The sequence below is a fragment of the Saccopteryx leptura genome, chromosome 6, assembly GCF_036850995.1.
Source record: "Saccopteryx leptura isolate mSacLep1 chromosome 6, mSacLep1_pri_phased_curated, whole genome shotgun sequence".
Taxonomy (NCBI): Eukaryota; Metazoa; Chordata; class Mammalia; order Chiroptera; family Emballonuridae; genus Saccopteryx; species Saccopteryx leptura.
Genome location: NC_089508.1, coordinates 102,606,778 through 102,631,529, shown reverse-complemented (window position 1 = coordinate 102,631,529; position 24,752 = coordinate 102,606,778). Strand labels below are relative to the sequence as shown.

At 40.1% G+C, this 24,752-nt stretch overlaps 1 protein-coding gene across 2 annotated transcripts in view; it reads right to left on the bottom strand.

The window, feature by feature from the left end:
- The window catches only part of NUBPL (NUBP iron-sulfur cluster assembly factor, mitochondrial), a 260,104-nt gene that overhangs the window by 31,088 nt on the left and 204,264 nt on the right, over positions 1-24,752 (bottom strand). For both annotated transcript variants that reach the window (XM_066343576.1, XM_066343577.1), the window contains one exon: positions 3,942-4,027. In XM_066343576.1, coding sequence (XP_066199673.1) covers positions 3,942-4,027 — 86 coding nt within the window. The remainder of the gene's footprint in view (positions 1-3,941; positions 4,028-24,752) is intronic.

The window sequence follows — 24,752 nt, the reverse complement described above, 5'->3', positions numbered from 1 at the left end:
CTCATTGCAAAAATTACTAAATCTCTCTTTTGTTCTGCAGGTTTAAGAGATGATTAAGATATTCTATATTTATTTAAAATTTTTGCTGTCTAGAAAGCAAATTATTAAAACATAAGGGTTAAAAAAAGATATATGGCAATGTCAAAAAAAAGCCAGTTTGAAGGGATTATGCCTTTCCAATGATTTTCATTTCCTCCACTTCCACCCCACACGTCTATGACCAACCACATGGACCAGAACTACTCTAACTCTGCAAATTTAAACTCCAACATTGCTTTCTTTTCTTTTCTTTTTTTGTGACAGAGACAGAGAGTGTCAGAGCGAGGGACAGATAGACAGGAAGGGAGAGAGATGAGAAGCATGAATTCTTCTTTGTGGCTCCTTAATTGTTCATTGATTGCTTTCTCATATGTGTCTTGATGGGGGAGGCTACAGCAGACAGAGTGACCCCTTGCTCAAGCCAGCGACCTTGGGCTCAAGCTGGTGAGCCCTGCTCAAACCAGATGAGCCCCCGCTCAAGCTGGTGAGCTCGGGGTCTTGAACCTGGGTCCTCCACATCCCAGTCCTATGCTCTATCCACTGCGCCACCGCCGGGTCAGGCTCCAACACTGCTTTCTGATCATAAACAACTCCTTCAGTCCCTAAATAATCCTGCACTAGTCCTATGAGCTTTATGCAGCCTGAGATCCTTCTCTTGTAGTCTTTTTCATACTATTTCTTGCTGATATCCTCAACTTTTATCCTTATCCCTCAGTGGCACTGAGACTTAGCAATAGCCTAACCTGGACTTAGGGACCACCCATCCCTCTTCCCCACTGTTATGTTCCATAGGATTCTCTGTCCCACCTTCTGTCCTATAGGCTAGAGAAGTATCTGCCAGAACAATTATGAGATTATTTGCTTATTGACTAGTAGGGCAGGGCAGTAAGTGTCAAATGCTGCGTGTAAGTGAAAATAACATAAGGGTGGAAAGGTATACCGTATTTCCCTATGTAGAAGACATACCCTTTTTCGAAAAATTTGGGGTCTAAAAACTGGATGTGTCTTATACCATGGTTGTGGCATTTCAAATGCCATAGATGGAACTGAGGATGAGACATTTTATGAAGACAGTGATTCACCATCAGACACAGATGAGGACAAGCTAATGGATGGGAGTTTTGACAGTGATGAGGAGTTGTATGAATTTTATGATGAATAAAACTTGGGTTCAATAACTATGTAATACATTTTTTTTCAAATTTGGACCCCAAAATTAAGGTGTGTTTCATACACGGGAGTGTCTTATACATGGGGAAATACAGTATAAGCTGCATTTGGCAGCAATGGTCATTAGACTCCCAACTAGAAAGGTGCATGTAGGACTTGCGGCATAGCCGTAGTTGCCTCAGGGGATGGCATCAGTTGAAATGGTCTTTTCTTATACATAATAATAATTTACTGGGGGTGGGAGGGGGAAAAAAAGCTCTTGCTTCTGCTTTTTTAAAACTTTCTCCTTGAGGATTTCTAGATGCTTTTGAGTGAGTTGGACAAAGGCCCCACCCTTATCTTAAAGAATGAGAAGTTAAGTATTGACTTATATGCTAATAGCATGGCTGCCATTCTGACCTTGAACTGGCAGTAACGGACCACTGGCCCTATTATCTAATTTCTGCCAGAAAGAAGGGCCATGGATTACTTGGTCTCATAACTTTGGATAGACAGCTTTCTCTTTAACTCTTTGTCAATTTATATTTTAAAATCCCATATCTGTGTAGGCATTAATTGTATCAGTTTATCTTGGAGGGCATAATAGGAAATCACATTGCTCAAACTAAGTGCTTCATTGAGATAGTTTTCTGTCTGAGGTGGGCATTTGGCTACCATTGCTTTAAAATTTTTCTAAGCTACAATGCACAACACAGAACACCATCTTGGGAGTTTTATCATTCATTTATCCACATATAAAAGCTGTCCCTATAACACAACACGTTCTGATCACCGCTCTACCCCTGGTAGTGAGACTACTCTCAGATGACCTGGAAGGTAAGCGTACAGGCTTATCAGGCTCCTCAATTTTCCTAAGAGCATACTGCTCCAATCTTGAGCTCTATGTCTTGGTCATGCGTATAGCTCTGCACTAACTGACAAGCGAGAAGAGGTACTTGTCAAAGAGGATCATCTCAACCCCCACTACTCTACCATTTTTACTTTTCAGAAGCTCTCCTGAGAGAAAAACATTTATGAAAGCTTCCCCGAGAGTCTATTCATTCTACTACATCACTGGATCTTAAGCCATGTTATAGTCTCACTGAATAATTTAATAAAAGTTATGAATTCACTCCATACCAAACAAATACAAAGTGAACACATAATTTGGGGAGTGGGGTTGGGAGGGTAGGAGAGAGAATCATGAGAGCCCTGAAGTTAATCCATGGGCTGAGGTCTAAAAAGCTCTGCTCTATGAACTCTAAAATCTATCCCTGAATTACACAAGGCCCATAGAGAACCATACAGATGGGAGCATCACACTGGCTTTGTACTGAAATGCTTATTCTAAACTGTCCACTTCCACAAGTCCACTTGCTTTTGTGAGGCACACTAGGAGGGAAAGCCTCTATTTATGGTTGAGAAGGTGATCAGACTGTGTTTATATTTACAGGGTTTCCTTTTTTCAGAGAACCTAGCGGAGACTTCTGCTTCTCTAGGCTCAGCTCTGCTTCTCTTGAGCATCAAGCTCTTTTCTTAACCTTGTGGAAATGAACAGTTTTATCAAAGTCTTATGTTTCTCTCCCATGCCTATTAGAAAATTAATGGCATACCTCTAGCACATATTTAAGTCCCTTAATGGCACTCAATTTGTTTACAGATTTCACTTCTGACTCCATTTGATTTTAATTGTACTTTGCCTTATTTTCATTATATTTTTAATCTGTTCTATTTTTCCATGTTATATATGTAGAAAATCCTTTGATACCTGTGTTTCCACTGGTTAGATTTTCAAGTATATCTACCTAAATAATTTCCTAAAATACTTTCTTTCTTTTTTTTCTTTTTGACAGAGATAGAGAGAGTGTCAGAGAGAGGGACAGATAGGAACAGACAGGAAGGGAGAGAGATGAGAAGCATCAATTTTTCGTTGTGGCACTTTAGTTGTTCATTGATTACTTTCTCATATGTGCCTTGATGGGGGGGGGCTACAGCAGACCAAGTAACCCCTTGCTCAAGACAGCGACCTTGGGTCCAGGCTGGCGAGCTTTGCTTAAACCAGATGAACCTGCGCTCAAGCTGGTGACCTTGGGGTCTCAAACCTGGGTCCCCCACATCCCAGTCCGATGCTCTATCCACTGTGCCACCGCCTGGTCAGGTTTTTTTTTTTCTTTTGACAGAGACAGAGAGGGAGTCAGAGTGAGGGACAGATAGGAACAGAAAGACAGGAAAGGAGAGAGATGAGAAGCATCGATTCTTTGTTGCAGCTCGTTAGTTGTTCAGTAATTGCTTTCTCATATGTACCTTGACTGGGAGGCTACAGCAGAGTTAGTGACCCCTTGCTCAAGCCGGTGAGCATCCACTCAAGATGGCGACCTTGGGGTTTCGAACCTGGGTCCGCTGCATCACAGTCCAATCCTCTATTCACTATGCCACCACCTGGTCAGCCTAAAATACTTTCATTATTTATTTTTGGTGGGGAAGAGTCAGTGAGAACTGTAAGTATTTGGGAGAAGTAGTGCTTGTTCAGAAAACTCATACTGGAAGGATATTTTAGAATTTTTAATTAATATAATGTGTATATGTGTTTGTGCCTATATATGTATTGTTAAAATAACCATAAAGATGAAGTAGGATTTTCATACAGATTTCTGCAAAGAACTAAATTAAAACTTGGATTGTATTTCTCAGTGACTCACTTCTTTAGTTAGAAGTGTCTTGCATTTTTGTGACAATGAACCATAAATGCTTACAGGCACGTGGACTTTCCGAAACATCTCGGCGCCCTTGCGAGCGTCCATCAAGGCAATGTCCTGGGGCGTGGAGACGATCACAGCACCTGACCAAAAGAAATCAAAAGGACAGCAAAATAATGCAATTATTTAATTATTTATAGAAAAATTACTTCCAAAGTTATGTTGCTTACAACCTAAAAAAGTCAACTACATTAACTATTTATGTTATGGTCCCGATTTCTAATCCTGGTCAGGACTGGAGGTAAATGTTGCCATCACTAGATGAAGCCTCAGCCTCAGCTGGTTATGTCTATCCTGATGGTGTATATAGATATTTGACCTTTTTCTTTTTAAAAGAGGCCCCCGCAGAGGGTGATATACAATGCATCACAATGTTATCTAACTTTAAAGCTAAAGTTTGCTGATCTTCCTTTGGACAGTTTTTGGTTATCTGTTGCCAAGGAGTTCCCCATTCTGGCCAACAAAGCTATTTTGACATTGCTCCCATTTTCAACCACATATCTATGTGAGCTGAGCTTCTCAAGCTTGACTGTGATAAAAACTAAAATTTCTATAAATTTTACATTCATTCAAGAATGGGGAAGCTTTGGAAATACCTACTTTGCCTATTTTTGACTCCTCACTTCTAAAAATACAACTGACTGACCAATGATTCAAGATCACAGCAGTATCATCAGAACCTCCTTCCCACTTAGATGACATGCTATTTGGAAGATGCACAGGATGGCTTACTTTCAAGAAGCTAATAGTCTACTTAGTAGACCAAAAAAATTAAGGATTACAACACAATATGCTAATCATTATAACAGAGGTATGCCTAAGGTGTCATGGAGTTCTAAAGGAGGAATAAAAAAAATAAAAATCCAATCCAGAGAGAGGGTGATAATGAATGGGGTGAGAAAGCAGGAATGAGACATAGTAGAGAAAAGTTTTCAGAAAGACGTGATTCCAAAGCACAGTCCTAAAAGTATGTATTATAAAAAATTCACCAGTGTAGACACACTGTGAAGAATAGTGTATTGGGGGCAAAACTAGACACTGAGCAAACATTCAGACCTGAACTAAAGCAGCAGAGAAAGTAGGTGAAGATGGAAGCTTCCCGGGTCTCCACTATTACCTTGCAGAAATCAGATGGCTCTATGATACAGTGTTTTGAGAGAAAGTGCAGAGCAACTTTTTCTGTAAGTGAAAACACCCAGAGGCCTGGCTATGATTTTCAGAGTCTGTGAACTTCCTAAATTTGGCCCTGGCCAGTTGGCTCAGTCTTAGAATGTCGGTCCGGTGTATGGATGTCCCAGGTTCAATTCCCAGTCAGGGCACACAGGAGAAGTGCCATTGCTTCTCTACTCCTCCTCCTCCTCTCGCTTCCTTCTCTCTTTCCCTTCTGTAGCCATGGCTCAAATGGAGCGAGTTGGCCCTGGACACAGAGAATGGCTCCATGGCCTCTAACTCAGGCACTAAGAAGAGCTCGGTTGCTGAGCAATGGAGCAATGCCCCAGATGGGCAGAACATCACTCCCTAGTGGGTTTGCCATCACTCCCTAGTGGATCCCTGTCAGGGCACATCCAGGAGTCTGTATGTAACTCCCCTCCCTTCACTGAATAAAAAAAATTTTCCTAAATTTTGTGGTTTCTTTTAGATGATAGCTTAAAAAATAATTAACATAAGTATAGTCTAGATCAGTGTTTTTCAACCAGTGTGCCTCGGCACACTAGTGTGCCATGAGACATGGTCAGGTGTGCCATGGGGAAATTAAACATGGGTCCCCAAACTAGGGCCCGCATGCCGGATACGGCCCGCGGAGGCTATTCATCTGGCCCGTGGCTAGCTGCCTCCATCCAGACATAAACATTCCCCTCACAATCCCTCCAGCTATCAGCGACAGGAAGAGTGGAGGTACAGGGAACGCTCACTGACCAATCACCTTCTAGGATTCATCCCGACCATTAGCGATGAACCAATAGTAGGCCGCCTCTCATCCACACCCAGGAAGGTCCCCTCTCGGGCTGCCGTGCACTTGTCATTGTGTGGCTGCGGCGAGTAGTTAAAACTGCTATTCCTCCCCATGGTCCCGATTTCTAATCCTGGTCAGGACTGGAGGTAAATGTTGCCACCACTAGATGAAGCCTCAGCCTCAGCTGGTTATGTCTATCCTGATGGTGTATATAGATATTTGACCTTTTTCTTTTTAAAAGAGGCCCCTGCAGAGGGTGATATACAATGCATCACAATGTTATCTAACTTTAAAGCTAAAGTTTGCTGATCTTCCTTTGGAAAGTTTTTGGTTATCTGTTGCCAAGGAGTTCCCCATTCTGGCCAACAAAGCTATTTTGACATTGCTCCCATTTTCAACCACATATCTATGTGAGCTGAGCTTCTCAAGCTTGACTGCGATAAAAACTAAAAACAGAGAGACTGAGAACTGTTGAGGAAGAGCTTCGTGTCTCTACCATTCCTGCCAGGATATCCCTTTTGTGTTCATTGAAACAGGCCAGGTTTCACACTAAGTGAGTATAAATACATCTAGAAACTATATTATTAACTATATGTATAATATGTACTGTGTTAGAGTGTCATTTTGTGTCATTTTGGTAGGTGGTGCCCCAGGATTTTGTAAATGTAAAAAATGTGCTGCGGCTCAAAAAAGGTTGAAAATCACTGGTCTAGAAGATCACCTGGATAATCATCATCTTATAACTAAATACACATTACCATGACTTTTTAGAGTCCCAAAGCATCAAATTGGCTCCAAGTAAAAGTACTTCATCATAGCTAATAAAAACAGAGGTAGGGTTAACAATAAATAACTTGAGTGCAGCCTGACCAGTGGTGGCGCAGAGGATCGTGTACTGACCTGGGATGCTAAAATCCCAAGTTTGAAACCCAGAGGCCACTGGCCTGAGCACAGGCTCACTAGCTTGAGGTCAGGACCACTGACATGATCTCAAGGTTGCTGGCTCGAAGCGCAAGGTTGCTGGCTCAGCTTAAGCCCCTCCTCCCCTCCATCAGGGCACATATGAGAAGCAATCAATGAATAACTAAAGTGAAACAACTAAGAAGTTGATGCTTCTCATCTCTCCCCTTTCTCTCTATAAAAATGGCATAGTGATACTTAGGTCACAAAGTGAAATAATCAAATGAACTAATGTACATAAGATGCTTGACATGGTGCCTGGACAAAGGGTAAACATTTAATAAATGGCAGCTGTTGTCAATAATATCATCATCATCTTTATTATTGTTACCAACAGAATGTCTTGCAAGTTGCTCAGGTAATTTTCATATTTGCCATCAGATAGCTCATCCTGTTGCCTGTGAAATAAGTCCTTTTGCAGTGTGGTGAGAAAGGAATTTCACAGGTCACAAGTGAAGAAGTTTAAACCTAGTGGCAAGATTTTATTAGGGAAAATTACTACACCCTGGGGAGCAAGCGGGGGGCGGGGAGAGGCTCTAGCAACTACTCCAAGATTCCAGATAATCCTCCATATATTTCCTTTGTTCTCAGTAGTAATCAAGCTGCCATTCAAAATCCTACAACCCACTCTTTGGTTCTTCCCCCTTAATCAACCTCATTTCAGGACTCCCCAGAGTTTCACGCCCCCTGTCCAATCTGACTCTTTTCCTAGGCTAGATTCTGCCCTTTCATGTCACCATTTTGGATTTTACCATGCTTGTCTCAAAGTAAAAGCTCCTCCCCTCACCATTTTGACTTACATTGCACATGTCCAAAAGATATACTATTGATACATCATCTGGGCCCCCCTTCTTCCCCCCAATCTCTGACAATCCAGCACGTGGAGGCCAGCAGTCCCCTTGCTCCCCCCACAACAATTTGGCACAAAGGCTGGCAGGGCCTTGGGAAGACTCTTCCCAACAGGCTTGGGAATTAAGTCCAGGGCTGAGGATACAATGGCCTTCTGAAATGTCCATATGCTATGGCCTCCTAGCAAATTAAGCTCAATGGATTGCTGCAACTTCCTACTGAAGCAGGCTTTCCAGCTTTATCAAACTTTAATATTTAATTCCTTTTCCAAGTCCCTTTATTAATAACTAGCAAACTACCAACACTAACAATCCTGTTGCATGAATCATTACATCCTTCTATTTTGATTTGCTCTGCCCAAGAAACCAAAAATTAGTCAAAGTTCTCTTTCTATTCTTTCAAGATGGGTGGAAATCACATCTCTGCAAAAATTATACTCAAACCTATTCTACACATCCAATATATTTCCACAATCCACCATTTTCTAGATTCTGTTACCAATATATTTCAGTGTTTTTTGATATCCAAGCATTTGGAAGGGACCTAATTCCAGTTCTATCCCACCTAGCTGTGTGACTAACCTTGGGCAGAACTCAAAAGCACTCTGGGTCTCAGTCTCCTCAGCAGTAAAATTTATGCAAGTACTTCATAGTCTCCAAGGTCTCAGCTACCTCTCTGATTATATGATTTAGCATTTCTTCTTCACTATAGTTCCAAAACCATCCCTGTTCAACCTGACTCCTTCAGTAAACTTACCTAAGTGACTGGAAAGCAGGCTCCTCCAAGCATTATGGCCCCTCCACCTCAGAGCCTTTCCCTTTACATGTAAACGAAAACCCCTTTGGCTATTTCCTCCCAATTTTCTCCTTAACTACATACTAAGTATATTTGGAGTTTTCTATTATATTAGCCCTAAAAAGTACCTTCAGCTTTTATATGATATAAATATTTCATTTTTAAAAATATCCTTTGTCTACTTTTTGCATTACTACTACACAATATAGTTTCATGACGAGTTATGATTTTTCTCATTTTTTAATCACACAAAACTAATGACACAATAGCTTGCACAAAATGCGCACTTCACAAAGGATCGGCAATTTAAACAATGTCTTTATATTTTCAAATCATCTGTTCTGGACTACCACTGCATAAACTCTTAGTAAATCCTTGAACTAGGAGTCAAGAGTATGGATTCTAGTTTGTCAACTATGCTAATGTACTATTTAGTCTTAAATAGCTCACTAAATCTCAATATATCTCAATTAACTCTTATAGTATAATGAACCTATTTCCAGTGGTCCTGTCACCTGAGAAAGCCCAAGTCCAAGGGGGCTTTCCCCTCCTAGGTTCCTGTCATGCTCGGAAGGATGAATTCAGGCAAAGCAAGCAGTTTATTAAGCAAAGCTATCCACTAGGCACAAAGCACAAGCGGGCAATTCAGCTAGCCTGAACCCCCCACTGGTTGGGGGTCTTAGAAGTGTGCTGGGTAAACAAGTATATTTAGGTTTGCTCCCTTGTATTTTGCATTGGCATGGGGCAGGCGCATATGTGTAGAGTCTGTGAAAGGCTGTGGGTACTTGCCCTCAGGGCGGCAGACTGCAAATTGCCGACTGCCTTCCTGCTTGAAAGGGGCCATTGTCTGCTATTATTTCCTGGAGAAGGTTTTTTTCTCCCACCTGTTTTGATGGAAAGTCCAGAAAGAGAGAAAGAGAGTGCTGAGGGCTTGGGAGCCCTGAGATTTTGGCCTGGCCTGATTGGCTGGGGATTGCTGAGGCTGGTGGAAGCCTGTGAGTCTGGAGTGAGAAAGGGAAGTGGTCTTCCCTGCCTGTTCCCTGGTCTGCCTTTACAAGACTTTAATAAACAGAATGGCCCACCATTTTCTGACTCTGCAGTTCTTTTACCATTTTCCCGAATCCAACGGGAACCTGCATGCCATGGCGGCGGCCACTGGCCTTACAGAATAATATACTCTTAGTTTCAAGGCTTTGTTTCCCTGTTATTTAAGGTGACCAACTTTTTTTTTTTGTATTTTTCTGAAGTTGGAAACAGGGAGGCAGTCAGACTCCCGCATGAGCCCGACCGGGATCCACCCGGCATGCCCACCAGGGGTTGATGCTCTGCCCATCTGGGGCGTTACTCTGTTGCAACCAGGGCCATTCTGAGGCAGAGGCCATGGAACCATCCTCAGCACCCGGGCCAACCTTGCTCCAATGGAACCTTGGCTGCGGGAGGGGAAAAGAGAGACAGAGAGGAAGGAGAGGGGGAGGGGTGGAGAAGCAGATGGGCGCTTCTCCTGTGTGCCCTGGCCGGGAATCGAACCCGGGACTCCTGCACGCTAGGCCGACACTCTACCACTGAGCCAACCAGCCAGGGCCAAGGTGACCAACTTTTTTACAATGAAAAGAAGAACAAAAATAAATTGAAAAAAACCAATATCGTAAATATAAGAAACATTTTATTCATTGCAACAATAATACACTATAATATGATAAATGCATAATAAAAACATTTGTAATATTTTATATTGTAATTATGCTTACATGCCTATTAATTTTTAATAATAATTGTAAGAAAAAAAGTACTCATTAGATACAAATACGTCCATCACACACAATGGATCTTTTCTGCATTCATCAAATACAGATATTTACAGATTAGTCTTCCAATATCAAAAATGAGGACATGTAGGAGGACACTTTTCAAGGGAGGACGGAACTTACAAAAGAAGGACTGTCCTCCCTAAAGGAGGACGATTGGTCACCTTACTGTTATTAGGTCTAACATATAGGGCTTCAAGCCTCCCATTGTTTGATATTGGGACTAACATACAGTGTTTCAAGGATGTCTGGACATCTGATTTTCTTTTGGTAGACCTTAAGACTGTGGACTCCCTCATTCAGTAGGTGAAATAAACTCCCTGTTTTTCTCCCGTACCCATTTTCCTGCCCTGGTAATTGTCTGTTCTACCTAACAGTTCTATTTAATTTAAAGAGCTGTTCCATTAAAATTATATAAAAGTGTTATAAAAACATATGATGACATTATTTTGATAGCTGTAAGATCCCAGAGAGAGGAATCAAAGTGATATGGTTTTCTTTGTAGTACTTAACTCTAACACAATACCACAAATAAGCATCCATGCCATCTGAGTTTCTTTGTTGAGTAACCTAAATAGCACCATTCATATCTCAATTAATAATAACTTTGTGACAAGAAAAATGATCATCTTCCATGTCCTATCAAATGCTCACAAAAAATGTAAACATTCCATTGGAACTACCAGCTACATTTATAAAAGATTTTTTGTTTGTTTGTTTGTTTGTATTTTTCCGAAGCTGGAAATGGGGAGGCAGTCAGACAGACTCCCGCATGTGCCCGACCGGGATCCACCCGGCACGCCCACCAGGGGGCGATGCTCTGCCCATCTGGGGTGTCGCTCTGCTGCAACCAGAGCCATTCTAGCGCCTGAGGCAGGGGCCACAGAGCCATCCTCAGTGCCCGGGCCAACTTTGCTCCAATGGAGCCTTCGCTACGGGAGGGGAAAAGAGAGACAGAGAGGAAGGAGAGGGGGAGGGGTGGAGCAGATGGGCGCTTCTCCTGTGTGCCCTGGCCAGGAATCAAACCCGGGACTCCCACACGCCAGGCCGATGTTCTACCACTGAGCAAACCGGCCAGGGCTATAAAAGATTTTTAATGTAAGATCTTTTATTTTATTTTTTTGCTGAAATATATGCTCTTAACTAATAACTGTCGTTGATCACAACACAATCAGTCTTTAGGACACTGTTCTAAGAAAAAAACTTTCTAGACTTAAAGAGCAAAAATATAACTGACCCACACATAAATCACTACATCTTTTATTGTACCAAATTTCAATACATAATATAAGTAACCATTTCAGACTGCCCCTACAATGACTTTCAGAACTTATGATAAGGAAATAAAGCAGAGGTCCCCAAACTGCGGCCCCCTGAGGCCATTTATCTGGCCCCCACCGCACTTCTGGAAGGGATACCTCTTTCACTGGTGGTCAGTGAGAGGAGCATAGTTCCCATTGAAATACTGGTCAGTTTGTTGATTTAAATTTACTTGTTCTTTATTTTAAGTATTGTATTTGTTCCTGTTTTGTTTTTTTACTTTAAAATAAGATATGTGCAGTGTGCATAGGGATTTGTTCATAGTTTTTTTTATAGTCCAGCCCTCCAACGGTCTGAGAGACAGTGAATTGGCCCCCTATGTAAAAAGTTTGGGGACCCCTGGAATAAAGCAAACAAAAAAACAAAACCATTATAAAATTAAATTTAATGATTAATCAATCTGTGCAGCACAACACAGATTTTTAAATTTTAAAGGACTTATGTCAATTTTTTCTTAATAAATCTCTAAACTTAAAATATGATCTCCAAATATGTTATTATATTTTTATCTTATGGTCCTTGGCTTTCTACTTTATAATTTTTAATTTTTCTCACAACTCGTGAAGCATGAATAAATATATTTAAACTAATAGTAACTAGCTTAGATTTTCCCTCTTCATACCATCACTGATGATGACATTGGTTTTGTGATGGAGGGTTTGTTAGAAAACTTGTGCTCTCTCTACTGACCATAAGAAATGTCAATAGCAACAATGAGAATGGTTAGTTTGCAGTAAATGAGATTATTTTCTAAGGGAAAACACAGTATCATAAAACACCTATCTCAAGATGAATTTTCTATTTTCTAGGGTAAATGTCTAAGTCCAAACAATTAGAAAGTATTATTTAATTGCTATTTACCTAGTTGTAATTTTTTAAAGATTTTTTATTAGCTGAGATTTATTATAAAAGGTTAACTTACTAAAAAAGGATTCTGGAAAGTAAGCAGACATTCTAAAATATAATTAGAGTATTGCCTTAATGCTAATTTTCTTGACTATTTAGAGTAAAGTCTAGCCTGACCAGGTGGTTGCGCAATGGATAGAGCGTCGGACTGGGACGCGGAGGACCCAGGTTTGAAACCCCAAGGTTGCCAGCTAGAGAGCAGGCTCATCTGATTTGAGCAAGGCTCACCAGCTGGAGCCCAAGGTTGCTGGCTCGAGCAAGGGGTCACTCGGTCTGCTGAAGCCCCCCCTCCCCGCCCCCCGCCTGGTCAAGGTACATATGAGAAAACAGTCAATGAACAACTATGGTGTTGCAACAAAGAATTGGTGCTTCTCATCTCTCCTCCTTCCTGTCTGTCTGTCCCTATCTGTCCCTCTCTCTGGCTCTGTCACACACACACACACACACACACACACACACACACACACACACAGAGTAAAGTCTATTTATAACTGTATATCTGGATTTGGGTCATAGTTCAAAGTAGTTAAACATTCAAAAGTGATTATTCCAGAGGTTAAGATGATCATAATTATACCACTACGCTGTTCTCAGTCTCCTGGGCACAAATTGTATCTAATTCCCATGCTTGATTGAGAACTTCAGTGTTGAAACCTAATAAACATGTACAACAAAAACTGCTTGTAATTATATCTGGACGAGTAATTCTGTCTTACAAACCCTGAGCACATCAAGGTAAAGTCAACTAAGATTTAAAAGAACAAATTAACTGCTATATAATTAATGTTCACAGTGCTCTAAAATCTAGTGCTCCTGATTCTCCTTGACTTTTTTAAAAAAGATACTTGCAGTCCAAAAAAATAATCATCTAATTTCTGTTAACTTAATATAAATAATACGAAATATACCATTCTTTTTAAAGTCGATTAGCTTTGGTATTTTTTTTAGCTCTTCCTCCTCTTCTAAAACCCCCCAAATGTGCTGAATTATAAACACTATTTGCTAGAAGATTAACAAATGCCATTAATATTAGTATCAGATTAAATAAAACATGATTAAAAATTCACTTCAAATGTACCCACAATTTCAACAGGAAATACACATAATTCTTTCATGAGTCACTGTTTTGAACTCTATGCTCCATTCCAACAGAGAAATGACTATAATCACAAAAGAGATATGTTTTATTAATACAAAGATGAATCATTATTTTGCTCACTTTAGAAATGAATTTTGTTACAGGAAATTGTCAATTGCTGCCAAAAGAATTAATATAACACATAATTAGTGAAAAGCACATATTTCAAAGTCACTGGTGAGCGAGAGCATGTGTACTTTGGAACTTTAAGAATTCAGGTTCATTAAAGGAATCTGGATGCAAACCTGTTAATTAGGAACAAAGATTGGCTCTTCAATAATTGAGTCAACAAGCAATGGGCTTCTAATCACGATACCCTAAGGATGCTAGCAATGAATTCACTAGGGCTATCCAGATGGCCTTTCACTAAGGAACCACTGGGGGTAAGTGAGGATAAGGATTTCAGAGATTTTTTTGAAATTAAATTTAATGGGGTGACATTGATCAATAAGAGTATATAGGTTTCCAGTGTACATCTCTACAGCATTTAAAATGATGATTGCATTGTGTGCCCATCACCCAAAATCAAATCATTTTCTGTTACCATAAATTAATCCCTCTTTTCTCCCCTCCCCTAGGTAACCATTTCACTTTTATCTATGTTAATAAGTCTCAGTTTTATATCCCACCTATGTGTGAAATTATATAGTTCTTAACTTTTTCTTTTTCTTTTTTTTTTTTTTTTTTTGTATTTTTCTGAAGCTGGAAACGGGGAGAGACAGTCAGACAGACTCCCGCATGCGCCCAACCGGGATCCACTCGGCACGCCCACCAGGGGGCGATGCTCTGCCGCGACCAGAGCCACTCTAGCGCCTGGGGCAGAGGCCAAGGAGCCATCCCCAGCGCCCGGGCCATCTTTGCTCCTATGGAGTCTTGGCTGCGGGAGGGGAAGAGAGAGACACAGAGGAAAGGGGGGGGGGGAGAAGCAAATGGGCGCCTCTCCTATGTGCCCTGGCTGGGAATCGAACCCGGGTCCCCCGCACGCCAGGCCGATGCTCTACCGCTGAGCCAACCGGCCAGGGCAACTTTTTCTGATTTACTTATTTCACTCAGTATAATGTTCTCAAGGTCCATCTATGTTGTTGTAAAAGGCACTATGTCATCATTTCTTATGGCTGAGAAGTATTCCATTGTGCGCGTGTGTGTATATATATATATATATATATATATATATATATATATATATACACACATATATATATCTTCTTTATCCAGTCCTCTATTGAGGGACACTTTGGTTGTATTCATGTCTTGACTACTGTGAATAATGCTGAGATGAACATGGGAGTGCATGTGTCTTTACATACCAATGTTTTTGAGTTTTGGGGTATATACCCAGTAGAGGGATTGCTGGATCATAGTTAGTTCTATTTTCAGTTTTTTGAGAAACCACCATACTTTCTTCCATAATGGTTGTACTACTTTACATTTCCACCAGCAGTGAATGAGGGGTTTTTTTTCTCCACAGCCTCTCCAACACTTGTTATTACCTGTCTTGTAGGTAACAGCCAATCTAACAGGTGTGAGGTGGTATTTCATTGTAGTTTTGATTTGCATTCTCTAATAGCTGGTGAAGATGAGAATTTTTTCACATACTGTATCTGTTGGCCACTTGTATGTCTTCTTAGGAGAAGTGTCTGTTCAGGTCCTCTCCCCATTTTTTAATTGTATTGTTTGCTTGTTTGTTGTGGAACCATAAAAGACTCCAAATAATGAAAGCAATCTTGAGAAAAAAGAATGGAGCTGGAAGTATCACACTACTTGACTTCAAGAAAGCAATTTTGAGAAAAAATAATGGAGCTGGAAGTATCACACTACCTGACTTCAAATTATACTACAGAGCCACAATAATCAAAACAGACATACAGACTGACAGAACAAAATCAAGATCCCAGAAATAAAACTACATATATATGGACAAATAATCTTTGACAAAACTGCCAAAAACACACAATGGAGAAAAGAAAATCTCTTCAATAAATAGTGCTGGTACAATTGGAAAGCCACATGCAAAAGAATAAAACAACTACAGTTTGTTCCCATGCACAAAAATTAGTTCAAAATGGATCAAAGACCTAAATATAAGATCTGAAACAATAAGTCACATAGAAGAAAGCATAGGTACTAACTTATGGACCTTGGTCATAGAGAACATTTTATGAATTTGACTCCAAAGGCAAGGGAAGTAAAGGCAAAAATAAATGAATGGGACTATATCAAACTAAAAAGCTTCTGCACGGCAAAAGAAACCAACAAACTGGCAGCCAAGCAAATTGGAGTTGATATTTACAAACAACAGCTCCAATAAGGGGTTAATGTCCAAAATATACAAAGAACTCAGAGATTTTAAAGAGCTTGAGCTGAACCAAACAGTTCTCTCATGCTCACCATTTACTCTCTTCTGTTCTCTCATTCTCTCTCTCTCTCTCTCTCTCTCTCTCTCTCTCTCTCTCTCACACACACACACACACACACACACACACACACATTCTCATCCTTCCCCCACTTCTAATGCTTCTAGTAAAGTTAAGATGAAATCTTTATATCTTTCCAGTGTTAAATTCATCTTTATGCTGATAAGTAAACACCTTGGGGAAGCCTACTTTCTGTACATGTATGTCTCTATAACTCAGCAAGCTCTTTTGCTTAGATTTAATATTTTGCATTTCAAATTCTTTCAGATGCACATATAGCTCAGTCTGCCCATGCTCACAGTGAGCCAGCACTGAAGGCTGTTTGTTTATTAACAGAACACATCCCATTTTTACACACATTCTTTCTTTAATACAAACTCCAGGGAGGAAAACTGCTTCTTCTTGGTTATTTAACTCTCTAACTTTATTTATTTAACAAGGTATATATCAGGAAATAGAGACTGAAACTTTATATGGAAAAGCTTTGCTTCATTTCCAAATACTGCCATACTTAAAATGTGAAGGTATTTTTCAGAGCTATACTTCAGGTTCTGATCAAATATCTAACATCTATGACCAAGAGCAAACATTTTAAAATACCCTATTGTGAAACTTATATTTTTTCTATATGTAAATGTTTAATGGATTTAAAAATAGTTTTTAAGGCCCTGGCCAGTTGGTTCAGCGGTAGAGCATTGGCCCAGTGTGTGGAAGTCCCAGGTTTGATTCCTGGCCAGGGCACACAGGAAAAGCACCCATCTGCTTTTCTACCTTTCCCCCTCCCCTCTCTCTCTATCTTCCTCTTTCCTTCCCACAGCCAAGGCTCCATTGGAGCAAAGTTGACCAGAGCACTGAGGATGGCTCAATGGCCATCAGGTGCTAGAATGGCTCCAGTTGCAATGAAGCAAAGGCCCAGATGGGCAGAGCATCGCCCCCTGGAGGACATGCTGGGTGGATCCTGGTCGAGTGCATGTGGGAGTCTGTCTCTCTGCCTCCCCACTTCTCACTTCAGAAAAATACAAAAAAAAAGTTTTTAATAGGAATCTGACTGCCCATTGGCCACTATACTATTTACTGAACTTTAAGACATTAAAAAATTTTAGCTGTCAGTTATATCATGAAGGAAGTGCGCAGAAATTCTTAAAAGACAAAACTGAATGAACTATCTTAGATGCCTCCCATAAAAACACAGGCCAGATCATCAAGGAATTCAAACATCAGATAAGCCAGGGGTAGTCAACCTTTCTATACCTACCACCCACTTTTGTATCTCTGTTAGTAGTAAAATTTTCTAACTGCCCACCAGTTCCACAGTAATGGTGATTTATAAAGTAGGGAAGTAACTTTACCTTATAAAATTTATAAAGCAGAGTTACAGCAAGTAAAAGCATATAATAATTACTTACCAAGTACTTTATGTCAGATTTTCACTAAGTTTGGCAGAATAAATCTTTATAAAACAACTTACTATAGTTAAAGCTATCTTTTTATTTATACTTTGGTTGCTCCGCTACCACCCACCATGAAAGCTGGAACGCCCACTGTGGGCGGTAGGGACAAGGTTGAACGACCACTGAGATAAACTGTCTAGACAAAGTGATTCTGAACAATAACTATATAAGAATTATTTAGGAAAAACTTTTTAAATCCTGAGTCTTTCCATGTCATAGTTAAAAAATTTTTAATTCTCTATTTCTTTGAACAGTTAACTAATATACCATAATTTCCATAAATGTTTGACCCAAATATAAAAGCCCTAAAAAGTTTATTTCTTCTTATATTTAGATTGAAAATATTGCTGTTTATTAACCAATGGTATTATATATAATTTTATAAATTGACTCCCAAACTAACAAGGACTAAAGTTTCAGACTGAGTAGCAGAAATGTCCTAAAAGATAAAGCCCTAGAATACAATTTCTAATCTTTAACACTTGGTTACATTTTATGGGACAACAAAACAAATTTATTTTGTTAAGAATTTTTATAATTTGATGAATAAAAACAATAATTCTTTCCTACATCACGCTATTCTTGCCAAATATCCATTACTTATAACTCTAACATTTGCATGGAACTACAGTACACGCACTTGGAAGAAGTCCAAAATTTACTGTCTTCTTTAAAATTCCACTCTGAAAATTAAAACCATAAATGAAGATTTAATATCTTTGAATAATAGGAAAAACGATGACCTAAATCTTCCACTTTTAAGGTACAAGCATGTTTCTAGCTTTATAGTTTGAGGTCATTATAAATTGCAAAATTATAGGAGACATATAGCACTAAAATCCAAAGTAGCCAAGTATTTTTCTTTGAGTTTTTAATGGTTTTCCAAAAGATTAGTATTGGATATCTTTAAAGAATTACTCTTTTGAATTTGAAAAGAAAGGAAAAAGCAGTTATTTGAAAGAAAATATTTTATTTAGTTTTCCTAAGTGAAACTTCTATGTTTGGCTTTGAAAGAGTAAATACCAGATAATCAAGGAAATTACAGGCAGTCCCTGAGTTACGAACAAGATAGGTTCTGTGGGTTTGTTTTGTTTTATGTTCGCTTTGAGAGAGGCAGAGAGAGAGAGGTGGGGAGGAGAGAGGTGGGAAGGAGAGAGATGAGAAGCATCAGCTTGTAGTTGCTTCATTTTAGTTGTTTATTGATTGCTTCTCATCTGTACCTTGACGGGGTGGTGGAGAGGGCCAAGCCAAGCCAGTGACCCCTTGCTCAAGCCAGAGACCTTGGGTTTCTAGCCTTAGGATCATGTTGATCAGTGGTCCCCAACCTTTTTTGGGCCACAGACCAGTTTAATGTCAGAAAATATTTTCACGGACCGGCCTTTAGGGTGGGACAGATAAATGTATCACGTGACCGAGACAAGCGTCAAGAGTGAATCTTAGACGGATGTAACAGAGGGAATTTGGTCATTTTTAAAAAATAAAACATCGTTCAGACTTAAATATAAAAAAAACGGAAATAATGTAAGTTATTTATTCTTTCTCTACGGACTGGTACCAAATGGCCAATGGACTGCTACCGGTCCACGGCCTGGAGGTTTGGGACCACTGATGTTGATGATCCTGCACTCTAGCCCATGACCTTGCGGTTTCAAACCAGGCCCCTCAGCATCCAGTGCCGATGCTCAATCCCCTCTGCCACCACTGGTCAGGCTGTAAGTTTGTTCTTAAGTTGAATCTGTATGTAAGTTGGAACGAGTACATTTACCTATTAAATGCAACTTAGATGCTCATCTTAACATAGTATCTATTTTTACCTTTCTGTGCATAAAAATACTTAAACATTTTCAAATACAACTTTAAAACAATCTTGGATGATACAGAAGATAATGTACTTGTTGGAGAGGACGGGACTGATGTTAGAGTCAGGTTTGATTCTGCTGCTGGAGTCAGTTTCTTGAAGTAGGCCTCAAGGGAGATTTGTACAGAGCTGTTCTTTTTCTCATTACAAATGGCTCTGTAGTATCTCAGGCCTTAGGTGACTGTATGGTACACTTTGGTGAGCCTCTCTGTCTCAAGATCTTGCTCCTCTAACTTTGCCATTCCTGCTTCACTGAGACTAAAAGCATCTGCTCTTTTGTAGAAAACTTTTTTTGGTTCTGGAGTTTCTATGACCTGTTTCTTCCCTAAATGCTGTCATCTGCTGCTCTAGTTCAATAAGGTCTTCACTGGTTAGTTCTTTGCCATGGGAGTCGAGTAACTTTATGATATCATTTTCACTAATGTCCAACTGCAGTTGAATACCAAAAACCCTTATGGTGATCTGTTTGTATGAGTTGTACATAAGTCAGATGTTTGTAACTCAAGGACTTACTGTATTTCAAATGTGGTCATTCACTTGTCTAATGATGGCAATAATAAGTTTCTTCCTTTTTTTTTTTTAAGTGAGAGAAGGGCAGATAGAGAGACAGAGTCCCACATTTGCCGCAACTGCGATCCACCTGGCAACCCCTGTCTGGGGCCAATATTCTTATCAACCATTCTATCCTCAGCACCTGAGGCTGATCCTCAGACCAACTAAGCTATCCTCAGTGCCTGGGGCTGATGCTCAAACTAATCAAGCCACTGGCTGCAAGAGGAGAAGACAGAGAGAAGGGCGAGAGCGGGGGAGAGAAGCAGATGGTCGCTTCCCCTGTTTGTCCTGACCAGAAATTGAACCTAGGATGTCCATGTGATGGGCCGACACTCTATCCACTGAGCCCACTGGCCAGGGCCAATAACAAGTTTTAATCCTCCAAACCCCACTCAGTTTTCATATTATAAAAACAGCCCAAATTGGCCGTCAAAGAATAATACCATACAAGATATCATTGATTAGGCCAAGCAAACTGCTGGTAGAGGGGAAAATACCAATGTGGCCTTGTACAGCTTTTTCTCAAGAGTCTCTGACGAGTGAATAGGAGTTCAACTACTGTAGCAATAGGCCCAATGCCCTTAACAAGCAATAAGAGCCTTTCACTTTAAACAGTGAACTAAAATGGTTTTTTTAATTTTAATTTTTTAGAAAATTAACTTTAACAGGGTGACATTAATCAGTAAGAGTACATAGGTTTCAGGTAAACATCTCTATAGCATTTGAACTATTGATTATGTTATATACCCATCACCCAAAGTAAAATCATTTTCCGTCACCTTATATTTGTCCATCTTTACACCCTTCCCCCTACCCACTCCTCCAAGTGCCCTCCCCCTGGTAACTACTGCACTTTTATCTATGTCCATGAGTCTCAGTTTTATATCCCATGTATGTGTGAAATCATACAGTTCTTAGCTTTTTCTGATTTACTTATTTCACTTCGTATAATGTTCTCAAGGTCGATCCATGTTCTCATAAATGACAATGACTGAAATGTTGAGGTGGCTAAATTTAAAATTCTTAAGAGGAAAAAAGGCCTCTGGCTTTCCTTCTATCTATAGGGTCCAGATAGGAAGGACTTTAGACAGGAAGAAAAGACACCACCTGTTTTCACATGCAGTACAGCTGGCTGGTGCAGCTTCTCCTGAGCCCAGGGTTAGTCAGCACATTATCTAGCGGAGGCTCTGCTGTGTACAGCAGCTTCTCCCTCTCTGGGAGGAAGATCAAAGCAGGACCCACACGAGGACTTTGGCTATTTTGTGCTACTTCTGCTTTTCCCTGGAAGAAAGAGCGAGAGAACAGGAAAGGACTATGATGCTCTCGATGGCTCAATCTTTGCCCTTTGCCCTTTTATTATAAGAATGCTTTCTAAAAGTTTCATTCCTGCATCAATCTTTACTTAATAAAGTGAAGCAGAACTTCTTTTTTAAACTCTGTCTTATCAAAATAAACACTTTATCCACTACTCCCCACTATATAAAATAAACTTATATTGCTGCTTATCTACAATATAAATATTCTGTTCAATATAAATATTTATATAAATAAATCTGATGACAGTACAATTTTGCCTTGCAATAGTATGGATTTTCATTAATTTGACTGTGCTACCAGCGTCTCTATTAGTCTATAAAATTAGAGGGCAGAAATATTTGCTTTTTGCTTCATCTCTTGCAAGCCACTAATTCACAGCGATGACCATGAAGAAGAGGAGCTGTCCTGGGTATTTTCCGGATCATAACTGCACGGCATTTCCTTTCCTTCCCAGGCTCTACTTTATTCTGCACTTGCTCTGTCCTGACCAGCGCCTGGGCAGCTGACCTCCGTGGCTTGTATCACCTGAGTGTCCTTATCCTCTGGCTTCCAAAAGGGATCTGCCAGTAGGAGGTATCAGCAGAATGTGAGATGAGGGAGGAGAAAAAGGCTGGAGTGTTATTACATGCCACACACACTGCTTCTCCACGCCCGCAGGAGACTGGCTTTCCCTGTGGACCTCTGTGGCCACAGATCCCAACAGGCAGCCCTCGTCCACGGCTCCAGAGTTGCCAGGTTGCACTGACACAGTTCACTCCCTTGCCCTTCAGGCAGAAGGGCAGTAACAACTTCCTGCTCTCATTAGTCTCTGCGCACCTCACCACCTCTTGTTGGTTTCCTCAAGGCTGCCCACCCTCTGTAACTAGTCCATTAAACTCTGTTCTGTTCATTCCTTTTAAGGTGTGTCATCTCTACCTGCCAGGACCTTGACTAATATAGCACCTTAATATAAATAACTTACTATAATTCTCGTCTCTCGAAAAAGAAAATATGCTTCATATTCATGTAAAGCATAAACTCTTCACTTAATTCCAGTAGTTAAAATCAAATTAAGATAGTCTTCAGCTAGTCAGACAGAGGACCTCAGCTGAAGCAAAGGAAGAAATATATATATTATGTAACATCTATTAGAATTCAAAGACAAGCATAGTGTATATATTTTCAAAAATTTCAAGGAACATATAATGTTCCTCAAATAAATATTATTCCTCTTCTCTTATGGGAGAGCAGGTAAGTATTCAGCAATTCCCAAGAGTTCATCACTATACATAAGAAAAAGAAAATCAAAAGTAAACCCTGGGATCTACCCAATTCAGTATAAGACAACAGCCACAGGGAGTCCTTGGGTTAGGACAGTCTCTACATACTGTTTCCAGTTTACAGCACTTACTCCCACAAAAACATTTTTTTTTTGAAAGGAGAGGAGACAGAGACAGACTCCTGCATGTGCCCTGACCGGGATCCACATAGCAAGCCCCCTATGGGGTGATGCTCTGCCCATCTGGGGTGTTGCTCCATTGCTCCTCAACCGAGCTGTTCTTAGCACCTGAGGCAAAAGGCCATAGAAACATCCTCAGTACCCAGAGCCAACTCTCACCAATTAAGCCATGGCTGCAGGAGGAGGAGAGAGAGAAAGAAAGAGAGGAGCAGCAAAAAGGGGAGGGGTTGAGAAGCAGATGGTTGCTTCTCCTGTGTGCCCTGACTGAGACTCAAACCCGACATCCACAAGCCAGGCCGACACTCCAGCACTGACCCAACTGGCCAGGGCCCATAAAAACTTTAAAATAATTGAGTCATGAGTGTTCCGGCTTACACTGTTAGTGTAGTGCTTACTGACTACGTGGGTGCACTACTTTGGTTGCACTCGGCAAAAGAATATGCAGTAATGCAGCATCTGAGTGAGGAAGTTGGCATCACTCATTTTTTCTGTTACTGCAGTACAGTGTACAGTACAGTATACTTTTGTCCTTTTCCTTTCTCTGTGGCTTAGTTGTGTTTTTGTGTTCTATATTATGATTTTACAAGTGTGTCAGGATAGGTAAGTGACTTAGGCTAGGGTGTGTTTTGACTTACACCAAAATTTGGATTACGTCACTGCTGTAGGAGCAGAACTATGCCATGACCCGAGGGCCACCCTGTATTTATAAGCTAAATAAACAAACAAACAACAAGCAAAAACTCAGCAAACTGTATCGCCAACAAATAAAATGTAGAGAGAAAAATCATAAAACAAAACTAGCACTGACAACTCTGCCTTTTCCCATTGACAAATTCAACAAGACAAGGGCAAATCCCAGCACTGTAATTGGTTATTTTCAATCCTTTGTCCTTTCCCTCAGCAATTACTGTGACTACTGGAAATCTGCAGGCTGTGATGATTCAACAGTCCATGTAAGCTCAAACTTAAAACATTAGCCACTAATATTGCTGTCAACACATTTAAAACTGTTGTTGCTACATAACACTTTTAACACAAATAAGAGGATAATTTTTTTCCTTTGAAGTTTCTTCCTATAATGAGCCTGTCATCCATCCCATGGAACAAAATGAAACACATACAAAAAGTGGTTAATTAGCATTCAGAAAGAGGATCTTTTCATTTGTACAGCTCTATCTCCATAAATTTTCCAAAAGGATTTCTCTTTACAAATATAAAACATTTAATTTCATTCTCAACATGGCTTAGAGAAATGCAAAGTTGATAAAAAAGGCTCTTTCTAATTCATAGCATTCACCACACCACTCCCACTAAAACTCTCTTAAAGTGTTCAAATAGGTTTTTTTTAATATCATATATTTACATGAAGCTCTTAAACTCATTTTCTCATTTGACCCTTATAAGTCTGTGGAATAGTCAAGTGTTCCACAGGTAAGGATAAAAAGCCAGAGAGCCTGACCTGTGGTAGTACAGTGGATAAAGCATTGACCTGGAACGCTGAGGTTGCCAGTTGGAAACCCCAGCCTTGCCCGGTCAAGGCATATATGAGAAGTAACTACTACAAATTGATGCTCCCCACTCCTCTTCCTGCTTTTATTATCTCTCTCTCTTCTCTCTACAATCAATAAATAACATCTTAAAAAAAGAAAAGTCAGAGAGCTAGGTATCTGGCTAAGCATCCTTGCAAGTAAATAAAAGAATTTGTTATTATCTCACAATGGGGTAATGCTAGTGATTCTCACTATTAATTCAACACAGAGCCTGCATGAAACCCAACAGCAGCAAGTGCTCACATACATAAATATTTCAGAAACCAAAACAAAGCTAATACTAAAAGATATCAACTGACCATAAGGATATAGTACAGAATAGGAAAAAGAATAGCATAAATAAATCTAAACTGAAATTATGTATTTTCCTCTCAAAGGGAGAGTGACATAAAATGTATATATATACATCTTTTTTTTTCCCCTGAAGTTGGAAACGGGGAGGCAGTCAGACAGACTCCCACATGTGTCCAACCAGGATCCACCCAGAATGCCCACCAGGGG